Here is a 12,668-nt window from a genome sequence, read left to right as displayed (position 1 = left end):
GCAAGTGTTAGCTATTTCAGTTCACTCATATTTGGGCATGTCTTTCCACTGAAGTTAGTAGCACACACTGAATGAAAGTGAAGTAAAAGAAAAGAACTGGAAAGGGAACATATTTAGTCATAGTGGAAGGTTTGCATTTTTGTGTCGACAGGTTCACATCCAGGGGCAAGATTCAAACGTGCGAACTTTGGGTCCAAAGGCAGCAGCGCTAACTGCTATGCTTCCGGCTGTCCCCTCTTCTTCTAACAGGTAATAAAACAAGTCCATCCATAATCTTTAGAAATTAGTGCATTTTATTTATTTTATCCGAGTACACATAAACAGAGCAACACCAGGACACAGAGGTACCACACTATATTGGTGTTATATCAAGCATACATCATTTTCAAGTAACAAGAAAAGTAAAAACTTCCACAAGCTCTTGGTTTCATTTTTTATACAATTTAATTTCACCAGTCACACTTAAAGAAAAATTATTAAATACGTTTCATTTCATTCTCAAAACAACTAAAATGATAAATGCACGATTAAAGTGTGAGTTTCCGGATACAAATATCCTACAATGACAACAGCTGAGGACTACTGCGCGTGTAAAAACAGAATATAAATCTTACTAGAATATCCAAATAGAAAAACAATGCGTGCCGAAAAGGTTTGGTACAATTCTTCAATGTCTTCAGCATCCACGCTCGGTACCAGTCAATGTATTACGTGTCTTGTATTTTGGATAGAAAAGCTGTTTACCTCTGAAATGCATTAGCAGACAGTGAGGTCACTTTGTTCTACAAAGCAATATTCATTCAATTACTCCTTATCCATGCACCAACCTATAACCATCAATAGACTCACTAGATCCAGCCATTCATTTTTGTCCATTCTAGAGGACATGTTTCTAATATTATCTCCCAAACTATGAAGGCTGCAATGCTGATTCTTATTTCACCTTATGGGGGATATTTTATGCTTATTTTATGCTTAAATTTGGAGTTGGAAAACTAGCATTTCTTATTGGGTCTCAAAAGGATAAATACAAAACGTACTCAGCCATCAATCATCAGTTATGCATTAAGACTAAACGGCATTATTGTTTAATTTTCACCACAATAGTTATACTCCGTTCTTGAACGAAACTTCTCCACAGGACCAACACATCATGTTACGCCTTAAAATTATTCTAAATATGATATTTCCCATTTGTACTACCTTTTCTCTGCTTTCCCCACCATTACTGCAAAACAGTATGACTGTTCTCATTTTGCTCATTATATAATGGTAATCTACTGTCCTCTCATGCAATGTCCAGTACCACATTCTAAAGTTAGTGTCAACACCATCAAAAACACATAAGCAGTGCTTTTATTTCAAGGAGGAAGTGAAGTGGGCACAACATATTTCTCCATGTAGTGATTAGCAGAGCAAAATCATTCCAGCTGAGCATCACATAGGGAAATAGCTGCAACACTTGTGCATAAATACTTCTGCAATATTGTGTAGATGTGTTTCTAAAGTTCTGCAGCCACAGAAATGCATAATATTGAATGTTTGTTTATTCTACTATTTTAACGTCTAAGTTCATACTTTCACACGTTTAAATCGGATCTGCATAGCACACTTGGACGTTTACAGGACAGTCCCTTTTGAGAGGGAAGAAATACACTAAGGACATACAAGATTTCAGAAATCTGAAGTACAGCAAAATGACATTTTAAAGCCCTGTTCAGTCTTTAACTAAGGCAAAGTAACTATCGTTCTGTATATTTCTAATTGTATCACACGAGTTCCCAGGATTCCACATGAAGTGAGGCTGTACTGACTCCAGGTACGCAAACTACTATACATTCAGCCTTCAAGTGTCTCTGTGCCTTTAAAATGAAAGTGAAAGCAGCACTGAAATACTGCAAATTCTGAAAGACACGATTTTAACAGATCTGGGACGCTCTTAATTTTTATCTGACTGACAACAAGTAAAACAACGAAAGCTGTTTTGAGTGATTCTAAAGTTCATACCTAGCTGCGGATTAAAAATCCCAGTCTTTATTACTGAAAAAAAAAAAGATATGAACTTTAATAATAAACACAGTGCTTAAAATGTAGTGTTTGAACATCTACACCTCTAGTGGTTGATGGCTGCATCCCTGCCAATGATTATGTTACTTTAGCTAAAGCCAAAGTGAGCTAGATTGCTATCCATGGACAATTGCCTGCCTTATGTCAACTATACACATATAGGCCATTTGATTGGTATTTGAAAATTAACATATTAAGAATTTCACTCCTGTAGAATTGTACAAACATAACAGCCACAGGCTCCCACAGTGGTGCACCTGATAGCGCTGCCACCCCACAGCCCTTGGGCTGTTCAGGCTTAAATCTGAACAGCGTGTGTGGTTTTGCACGTTCTCCTTGCACCTGTGCAGGGTTTCGTCTGGGCCGTTCTGTTTCCTCCCCTAGCACAAAGCCATATGTCGAGTGAATTGGCAACGTTAAATAGTGTGTTGCTACCCTACGTCAGAGTAGCACCCTGTCCAGGGTGCAACCTTCCTACCCTTGTGCTCAGTGATTGTTATAGGCTCCCCCCTTCTGTGACCCTGCCAAGAATAGGCACCTAACAAAAGTGAGTCACAATAACCACATCCTCCTGAGACAGCCATTCACTTTTGTCCACTGTAAAGGACACATTTTTTAAGAGTACCACCCCACCTGTACATGTTAGTAGATGTACCATAGAGGGAACATTCTTTGCTTTAAAGTGGGGTATAAGGCTTGAACAGCTTCCTCAAAATATAGCCAAAAACCTGATTCTGGGCCCATGAGAAGATTAGCATTTACACTAATGTCCTTACAGAAGTTCATCAACAGCCCTTTCTACCTGTGCAAACAAAATTATTCTGGACTCTCAAATTAATTATCACTTTAACAATGATAAAACAACCAGAAAAATTTAAAGTGTTAGAGTATACCGTTTTGAACTGTGACTATTTCAGTTAGTTTGCATTTGCATCAAGCAAACATGCACGACAGTAGGGGAGGCTATGCAAAGTTTGGCTCAAATAGCAAGTGCTTGTTTGTGGGAGGACAATTAGACGTGCTGGATTTTATGGACATCCAAGACATCTTGAATTAATTTCATTGTGTACATCTGAACACTATTTCTTCCCACTCGAGGCGGGGGGGGGGGGGCCTTTAACCATTACACACATCCCTATACTAGTTGCATTCAGCTGGCTGGTGGAAAGTCTAGCTTGCACCCACATAGTATGGTGGAGTGGCATACCCTAGAGGAGGTGCTGTTGTCTGTACCCCCTGCTATAAGAAGTGTGAAAGTTCCACCCCAGGTCCCCTGACTCAGTAAGAATGTGCATGAGTCATATCTTCCTGTGGTGCAGAACCCTAACACAAGTTGTCGCTGCAGCTGCGTTTCACCAAAACGTTGATTATCTCTGCATGCCTCAACACCACACTATGCTTCATAACTTCACTGAATTCGCGGAGGACCTGTATTTAATCCACAGCCCTCTTCGTGCTTGTACCTACACCATGTAATTTCCCCTCACTGTAGAGGCAGGTAGACTTGCATGCAGTGTGTTCTACATCCATCCCAACCCATCTTCTTAGTGTCACCTGACACACTGAGATCATCCCTCTGGGCAGAACCATCATAACAGAAGAAACAGCGAGGCTGAAGTGGAACTAAGACCTTCCTACTATCCTTAGCAGTACCTGTGTAACATCTCTGGGCCTGAGTTTATTAGGTCTAGTCTCTGCCACTCCCAGCTCCGTGAGAGCTATCTCAGTGGGCCTTTCCCTTCTTCCAATGAGGTGTTTCTGCTGGGTTCCAGGCTCATCCCATACGTGACCCCTTGTCCCACTGTTGTCCGTTTATGCTCAGCCCTCCCTTGAGGATTCAATCTGAGGGGATTGCCCCTTGCTATGGCTATCTGACGAGGGAACTGGTGTGCATCCAGCAGGTCTTTGTACTGGATCTCAGGCCTGATCATCCTCAGGCAGGCCTGGTATGTTGCGTTATCCAGCCCAGGCTGCAGTTCGTACCCAAGTATCTTCACTGGGCCACTCTGGAAAGGCCTGATGGCCTTATCCCGGATCCGGCTGGCCTCCACTGGCCGCCCACCATCCCGCAGGCAGATTCGAGCCAAGAACTCCCGCCGTGTTCTCAGTTTAGCAACCTCCATAGCCATGCGGGCTTTCCCAAAACGGCGCACCTTCTCCCAAAAGGTGACATTGAAGGCCACATAGAGATGCCAGTCAAGTGCATTCCATTCTCGAAGTTTCTGTCGCAGCCCCTCTGTCAGGCCTGACCCCTTGTCAGATTTCCTCTTGTTGGCATCCTGCTTCCGTGCATTCAGACTGAAGGAAACCACCGAATCAAGGGGCCAGCAGAGGGCATGGCGGAGAAGCACCATAGACTCATCAAAGTATTCTGACAGTAGTATGAGGTTGAAGGCCCTGTGCACAAGTGCCTCACCCTTCTTGACCAAACGTTCAGAGAAGTTGGCGTTGTGGTCCAGGCCAAAGTCAAACCACAGCAGGTTGCGGGCATAGTGGTTGTTGCGAAGCCGAGGGTCATAGTAGCGTTGTGGGTTGGAGGCAAAGTCTGCCAACCCCTTCGCTCGCTTGAATGCAGGAGCCACAACTTTGTAATAGGCGTACGAGGACTCTGCCAAAGCTACAGGGTCACGCAAAATGGAAAAATAGAATGTGTCTGCTGGCATCACCTTTTCTACCTGGGAAAGAGAAAAGTATGGAGTATAAGACCAAGATTAACAACAACCAGCAAGAAGCAACAGTGCATCCCATTAACACAAATGTAGCAAAGTCTGAATACAGTGAACAAAATATTTTCTGTGTTCGGTTTCCTCCCGCAGTCCAAACACAAAAACCTCACGAGCCGTTTTGACCCTGTACTGTTCATAAAACCAATTAAAAAGAATGGTCAGCAAGTCAATTCTGACACGATGAAACTTACCCTACATCTGCTTACCTACAAGCACAATTTTTTAAAAACCTCCACACTACTCTTTTTCAAAAGAGAAAACTTGATTCATTCATTCACAGCATGGTCACAGTGGTCCAAAGACTATCTTGAAAACACAGGGTGTGAGGCAGGGTCGGTGGGTCAGTCTCACTCACTCAAAAAACAGGCAAATTAGTCACCTGAAGCACATAATTATCGGGAGGAAATGAGGGTGAACACAGGATTCAAATTCCATGTTTTCATTCAGTGTCTAGGAGCTGTGAGGCTTACAAAAAAAACAGTTTATTCTATTTAAATTGAATCATACTGCATAAAATGCATCACCGCTGTATCAGAAGGCAGTATCACCAACCAGCACTCACCTCTACCTTGTTGAAACGCATGTGGTTTCCCATGATGTTGTATTCCATGACATGGGGCCCCTGGTAACCTTTCACCCTGTGGGCATTGAAGGGCAGAGGGTAGCCAAACTGGTACCCCAGAGGAAGAGCAAATCGGAGGCCCCTCTCCTCTCCAAAGCGGTACAGCATGTTCAGCACCGTGCTACTAGCAGTCTTATGGGTCTTGAGGAACATGACGTGGGTTTGGGGCTGGCAGGAGCCAAGGGACAGCTCCGGGGAGTTGGCAGAGGTGAAGGACAGCGAGGGCTGGGGTCTCGCTGCTTGCATACTGCAGAGAGGGAGGGAAACCGTGTAAAACGAGAAAGCAAATGGACGGATGCAAAACCCCGAATGGTGGAACATGGGAAATCGAGACTGCAGAAAGAGTAAAGTTGAACACATGAAGACTTTTCCACTACAGACAATGCATCTGCACAGGGGCAGCCAGTGGCATGATGGCTAGAGCTGTCACCATGTAATCAAAGGATCAGGGTTCAAATCCCTGCTCTACCTGTACTACCCTTGAGCAAGGCACTTGCCCTGATCAGGTACTGTAAAAGTTATCCCATTGTATGATTGAGTAGCTTAGTGTACAAACATACTAGTACAAATACACTAGCAAGTTATCCCAGTTGCCATCAGTTAGTAGTAATAATAGTTCCTGACTTGCCCAAAAAAATACTACAGATAAGTGTTACAGACCCAACCTGTTCTTTTCTGCAGTTTTTCCTTCTGTGAAAACTTGTTTTGACTGGCAAATTACATTACTTGCTGCTTTGTAGAACACTGAACAAAAGTGCATTAGAGATAAGCAGACCCAAAAAAAAACCCAACAACATTTGGACCACTTCCAGATGAGAACACGGCATAAGGTCCGAGCAAGACATGAAGACAGGCACTGAAGGAATGTGGAATGGTAAGCTTGTGAGTAGGAGCAAGGTGTCAACCTTCTGCTGAAAAAGATGCCTAGGAGCTGTCCAGCAACTGCAACAGCAAGGAACACAAGGACTGCCTTCCACAGCGGTCCTACTCGTGGAACTCTGAGCTTGAGCCTTTGCATCCTCCTGGGCGGGGGAAACAGAAGCGAAACAAAGATGAAGGCAATGATTAAAAGATGAAGGCAATGATTAAACATTTTACATCAGAAAAATCACAAAACAAAAAAAGGGTGGTGGTGAATCAACTTAAGGAAAGCTTTCATTTTCTTAAGTGAAAAGAGGTTAGAGCTGTTGTCTTACAAAGGACCTGGGTTCAAATTCCTACTACTGCTGGCAGTGCCCTTTATCAAGCTACTTACCTGAATTCTTTTAGTTAAAATTATTCAGCTGTATAATTAAATTGGGGAAATAATGGTAAAAAGCATTTTCAGTTGCTTTGAAGAAAAAAATAATAATAATAATAATAATAATAATAATAATAATAATAATAATAATAACAACAACAACAACAACAACAACAACAACAACAACAACAACAACAACAACAACAACAACAACAAGAAGAAACAACAGAGATAATAAAATGGAAAGGGAACAAGTCTTACTGAACTGTTCAACTGCAGGAGAGCTGACAAATCATTTTTTGCTCTGTTGGCCAAGAAAACTCATTCTCATTACCATAAATTATAAACACAACATTTTATGTGCGATGGGAAATGCACAGAAAGGGTTCCAAACATCATCATCATCATCATCATCATCATCTCCACGTCCCGGCTACGTGATGAGAAGTGTAAGCCCGCATTAGAGGAGCTGGACACGGCTGTGTAAATAATGGTCCTGACGGTGCACTTTCCGTAAGGCTCTCCTGTAAAGACATGCTGGGACAATAACGCGCCTCGCCACGCACAGGAGGAGGAGGAGGCCGGCTTTCAAGCACTTTACTCCGCCACAGATGCGCTAAGCGGCGTTCGGTGCGAACCCGAACGGCCCCTGTGTCGCCTTGTGTCGCAGATTTGCTTTGTCTCCACGGAGGTGGCCCCTTGAGCCGCCGCCGCCGCCGCCGCCACCACAGCCACCACCCGGATCCCGGATCCCGGCCCCGCGGCAGCCGCCGCCCCGCTCCCCCTCACCCCGCTCTCCACCTAACAGCCATGTCGGAGTCGGTCCGAAGTCGGAGGTGCACCACGACGCTGAGCGGCGGAACCCCCGGCGCATCTCGGAGCCTCCGGCCGACGTCGACGAGGAGGAGGAGGAGGAGGACAGCGACCGCAGACAGCCGCAAACAGCGGAGATGCGGCTCCGCGGACCGCAGCGCCCCGCTCGGTCCCGCTCGCTTCCCTCCTCACGCTTCCGAACTCGGCAGCTCTCCGTCCGTTTCGTGCCCCCTTTCTTGCGTTCCTCCTCCCAACACTGACGTCAGCAGCGGAGCGGTCAGCAGCTCGCGCACTACTTAAGCAGCGGGGGGCGTGGTCAGCACGTATACATTCGCCGTTGCGTAACGACTCTTCGCAAACCACAAGCGTCCCCGGTGTCATTTGTCAGTAGGGAAGAGTGCGCGTCCTGGAGGGTTATTAATATAAATTACAACACCACAACAACTGTTAGGTGACCGATTTTGTTTGGGATGGCCCGTGATATTATTATTACAATAATGCACCTGCAGAAAATGCAACCAACCACGAATCAGCACAATGACTGCTTTGGCACACCTGCACTTCACAGTTTACTGAACATCTAGACTGCAAGAAAAATAAACACGGGTTGTACGAATTATTGTTCAAACGTGTATACAGATGAAAAGACAAACATTCATATTAGCACTGTCAACAGTATGTCTGTGACAGCTGTACTGTCTCTCTGCGTCAGGACGCACAAGGACCTTTGCTCAGCTGTAACTATATTTTAGGCTGGGCATCGAGGAGAAGGGTTTCAGAACTGTAGGTGAGGATCCGTACTCCTGAAATGGGATCCCTGCTCCTTCTCGCTCCAGGTGTAACATCTAAAGGATTCTCTCGCTGTGGACAGAAGAAGCTTAAATAAGGGAGCGGTGGTAACATACCGTTAAACAGTCACAACCAATAAATAGTGGTCAGACATGTCACCCTTGTTGTTTAGTCAACAGCCATAACTATGGCAGGTTGGTAGGTGTGAGTTGTCCAGTGTCAAGTGTGGCTGTGTGCCACAATGTCACTATATACCATTACTTATTCAGCGGAAGCAAAATCAACTTGCAATGTTAGCTACTTTGAATGATTTACCCGTTTATACAGCTGGGTTTACCGTATCAATTCAGGGTAAGCACCTTGATCAAGGGTACTACAGCAGGAGATGGGATGCAAACCTGCGACCTTCAAGTACTTCAGTTATATTTTAACTTTAACACTCATTGTCACTTTCACTGCAAACCGTTAGTGGCGCTTCCCTGCTGTCAGTTGATGTCTTGTGTGCAATTCACTGGACATAATTAGACACAATTTTACACTGCACTAAGAGTCACAGTTTAGTATACACATTGTCTGAACCGCTTGTCCCATACGGGGTCGTGGGAAACTGGAGCCTAACCCGGCAACACAGGGCAAAGGGCTGGAGGGGGAGGGGACACACTCAGGACGGGACGCCAGTCCATCGCAAGACACCCCAAGATGGACTTGAACCCCAGACCCACCGGAGAGCAGGGCCCGGTCCAACCCAGTGTGCCCCCCCACAGTTTAGTACATAACTTTCTCAAAAAATACAATAAAAAAGAAAAAAAAAAAACTTGCAATAATTTAGGTTAAAGATAGCTTTCACAAACACACACACACACATCTTCAGAGCCGCTTGTCCCATATGGGGTCACGGGGAACCGGAGCCTACCCGGCAACACAGGGCGTAAGGCCGGAGGGGGAGGGGACACACCCAGGACGGGACGCCAGTCCGTCGCAAGGTACCCCAAGCGGGACTCGAACCCCAGACCCACCGGACAGCAGGACTGTGGTCCAACCCACTGCGCCACTGCACCCCATACACTTTCACAAACATTCAGCAAATATCTTCACACCTACAGGGACCAGAGTGGCTAAGAATGCTTAACCTTTTTATTGTAAGAAAATATGTAAAGGTCCTGACGTGGATGACAACAGGAAACCGGGGGAAAAAGAAAAAAAAAATTAAAAGTTATTTGTGACTCAGCCAAAACAGAGCACTGCAAACAGGTTTGGTCGTTACCTTTTCAATGCCACAAACTAAAATCTCAGCATTAGTGAGCGCAAATTAGCTTGCATTACTTAAATATCCCGATAACTCCTGAACATCCTTAATAAATTATTCGTAAATTACTCATATGGCATCCTATTTGTTCTCTTGCTCATCCCAGAGATTGCTCCGTAAAGCCTAAGCAGACCTGAATTTCTCCAGGACCTATATTTAGCTTTAATGCCTCTAATCGTTTAACTTCGCCTAGTCACCGGGCATCATTCTCAGCAACAGCAGCAACTTGGCTGTCCTTCTCCTGGCTTGGGAGCTGCACACGTCCACGACCTTAGGATCCCAGGTCCATCCAGGGACAGCAGCTTACACACACTGCATGGTCAGAGGTGATTTCAAACCTCTGAAAACTGCAGATACATCCAAAAAAAAAAAAAAAAAAAAAAAGTGCATTTTAAAAACGGTGCCTGAGCATGGAGAAACACATGAGAAAGTGCACATTGAAATCAGCCTAAATTAATTTAAAAACAGAAAATTTAGTGGACAGTGATGAATTAAGGAGTGTAAAAAAAAATACTCAGGCTTACTATTTACATACTGGTGTATTGGCTTTACTTAACGCCTGAGGAGATTAGCGAAGGGATTTTGTACTCCACCGGCACACATCTAAAAGGAAGCAAGCAAAGAGACCGCATGGAAGGAGAGGATCTCGGTTGGAAAGAGGAGTCCATCCTGAAACACAAGGCCCACTTTCTCCACATCAATATTTCACACTGCAAGGAGCCACTGTGTCAGATCACCTGTGTATTATTTAGCAAGGCAGTATTGATTACAGGCTCCAGCGCTGGAATTTTCCTCACTTCTGTCTAATCAGTTTTTATTACAGTGATCTTAAGAGGACTGTACAGCAGAGCCAGAGCCAAATGGGGCTGTGAAACGTTACCATCAAGCGCATCCCGCCATACTGGTCCACTGTCTGTAGTGGGATCTGCATTGTCTCTGACCAAGGAGCCCTGCAGCACATGGAGACGGTGGCCCAGTCCATCACCAGGACTCTACTGCCCACCATCCAGGGCATCTACAATGAGCTTTGTGTTCAGAGTGCTCATCATCATCATCATCATCACCAGGGACCCCCCCCAACCCTTTTCACAGTATTTTCACACCCCTACTGCCTGGAAGATAGTACCGCGGCTTGCTGGCCAACACCACCAGGAATCAGGAGCAGCTTTTTCATCACAGACTGTCAGATTATTGAACTGCGGAGGACACACAGACTGACCATGATCGAAATACATTTACATTTATTTATTTAGCAGACGCTTTTCTCCAGAGCGACTTCCAATGAACTCTACGTAGTGTTATGAGCCCACACAACTTATTCACCGTGGTGACTTACGCTGCTAGATACACTACTTACACTGGGTCACTCATCCATGCATCAGTGGAAAACACTCTCTGGGTGAACCTGAATAACTTGTTTTTGGACTACAGGAGAGGGGGGCACGGTGGCACGGTAGGTTGACCCGAGGCCTGCTCTCCGGTGGGCCTGGGGTTCGAGTCCCGATTGCTGTGCCTTGCAGCAGACTGGCATCCTGTCCTGGGTGTCCTCCTGGCCTTGTGCCCTGTGTTGCCAGGTTAGGCTCTGGCTCCCTGTGACCCCATGTAGGATGAGCGGTTCAGCCAGTGTGTGTGTGTGTGTGTGTGTGTGTGTGTGTGTGTGTGAATCCATGCAGACTCCCCACATCCTGGCGCAGCGAGACAGCAGCGCTGCTATAAAGACCTCTATATTACCCTACTTTTTACCCTGTTCCTATCCATACACCACATAGTTAGGGAGCTATAGCGCCTCGGTCTTGCGTTACTCCAGCTGCCATCCGACGACGACGGACCGCTCGGTTGCCCCCTTTGCTCTTGTGTGACGTCACGCTGCCTCATTATTCATAATGTCTGTACTTCTGTCTGAATTTGCACTTTTGCGAAAGTGTACCGTAGCAATAAGGAGAACTTTGAACCTTATTTTATTAAATTTAAAAAGCGAACTATTGCAGAAAGTGTCTGTCTGAGTCACGGTGTTGGATTTAAAACGCGGTTCCTCCTCGCATGTGCATACTACATTTTATTTACATTTATTCATTTAGCTGACGCTTTTTTTCTGCAAAGCGACTTACAATGTTAACGTTACAACTATTTACCCGTTTAAACCGGGTAATTTTACTGGACATCTGGACTTGACTAGTCGGAAGATGCTTATAGGAGGAGCGAAACGGAAAAATCTCGGGTTCCTCGCGGGCTCCTCGCGCTCTCGTCTTTTCCAGCGCCTTCCTTCCCCCGCGTCTCGCGCGCGTTTCTCTCTCTCGTCTCGGTCGTTTCTGCGAAAATCTCGGCGCACATCGTTCCTCAGCTTCGTTTCCGAACAGGCTGGAACACAAACTGCGGCTGTTTCGGAAGGTTTTCCAGCGGGCTGGACGAGTCTCCCCCCCCGGCCCGTGCGGGCAGCGCAGACACACACTTACTTATATACATTCACAGATCACGAAAAAAAAAGTGTCCGTCATGATCCACTCACTCACCCATCCATGATCCAGCAGAGCAGCTGAAAAGCTCGAGCTGGGGACTGTGTGCGCGCGGCTCCTTCTTTCAGTCCCAGGGGTTTTTTTTTTTTTTTTTTAAACTTTATCAACCGGTCCTATGACAAAGTTTGGGGCTCATTCGAGGAAATGAGGAGGAAATGAGTAAGAAGCCCCTCAGCATTTCCGAGACGCTTCTTTCTTGCTTCGTTTACTGTCTGTCCCTCTCTCTCTCTCTCTCTCGCCCGCCCGCGCAGGATTCAGCGCCAAGAATGAGTCCCTCCCTCTATATTTGTGTTCCACTCCTCCTTTCTCAGTCCATTGTTTCTTCTGTCTCAGTTCCTGGACAAATCTGTTGCTCCTGGAGCCTTGGTCCCTGTCTGTTAGACCCAAAGGTTGCAGGTTCGCATCTCACCTGGAGCTGTAATGCCCTTGAGCACAAGGTACTTACCCTGTTGTTTCAGTAAAATCACTCAGTCCATCATTCCACCATTATTGGTCATGTTGCAGTTCGCCATTGTTCTAGTTCTGGTCATGTTCAATCTATTATTCTCCCAGTCTCAGTCGGAACCCATCCATCACTCCCGCAGTTTCGGTC

At 45.6% G+C, this 12,668-nt stretch overlaps 1 protein-coding gene across 4 annotated transcripts; it reads right to left on the bottom strand.

Annotated features, from left to right (window-relative positions):
- Positions 1-292: 292 nt before the first annotated feature.
- On the bottom strand, positions 293-12,288 carry gal3st4 (galactose-3-O-sulfotransferase 4). 4 transcript variants are annotated; one of them, XM_018733800.2, is made up of 4 exons: positions 12,074-12,288; positions 6,321-6,437; positions 5,356-5,662; positions 293-4,742 (listed from the first exon to the last, which is right to left on the bottom strand). In XM_018733800.2, the coding sequence occupies exons 1-4, from the start codon at positions 12,079-12,081 to the stop codon at positions 3,786-3,788; spliced, it is 1,389 nt and encodes a 462-aa protein (XP_018589316.2). In that variant the 5' UTR covers positions 12,082-12,288; the 3' UTR covers positions 293-3,785. The 4 variants fall into 4 exon arrangements, with proteins under 4 accessions (XP_018589316.2, XP_029113402.1, XP_029113403.1 ...); XM_029257569.1 differs by lacking the exon at positions 12,074-12,288 and adding an exon at positions 7,445-8,560; XM_029257570.1 differs by lacking the exon at positions 12,074-12,288 and adding an exon at positions 7,457-8,560.
- Positions 12,289-12,668: the final 380 nt, after the last annotated feature.

Source organism: Scleropages formosus, chromosome 13 (assembly GCF_900964775.1).
Source record: "Scleropages formosus chromosome 13, fSclFor1.1, whole genome shotgun sequence".
NCBI lineage: Eukaryota > Metazoa > Chordata > Actinopteri > Osteoglossiformes > Osteoglossidae > Scleropages > Scleropages formosus.
This window is presented reverse-complemented; position numbering and strand designations above follow the sequence as displayed.

What these genes read in the sequence shown, in the direction of transcription:
- gal3st4 (XM_018733799.2), bottom strand. Translation starts at nt 6,508, where the DNA reads ATGTTTAATCATTGCCTTCATCTTTTAATCATTGCCTTCATCTTTGTT. An exon ending in GGCATCTTTTTCAGCAGAAG is followed by an intron (nt 5,663 to 6,320) that starts GTTGACACCTTG and finishes CCCTCTCTGCAG; the next exon opens with TATGCAAGCAGCGAGACCCC. An exon ending in TGCGTTTCAACAAGGTAGAG is followed by an intron (nt 4,743 to 5,355) that starts GTGAGTGCTGGT and finishes TCTCTTTCCCAG; the next exon opens with GTAGAAAAGGTGATGCCAGC.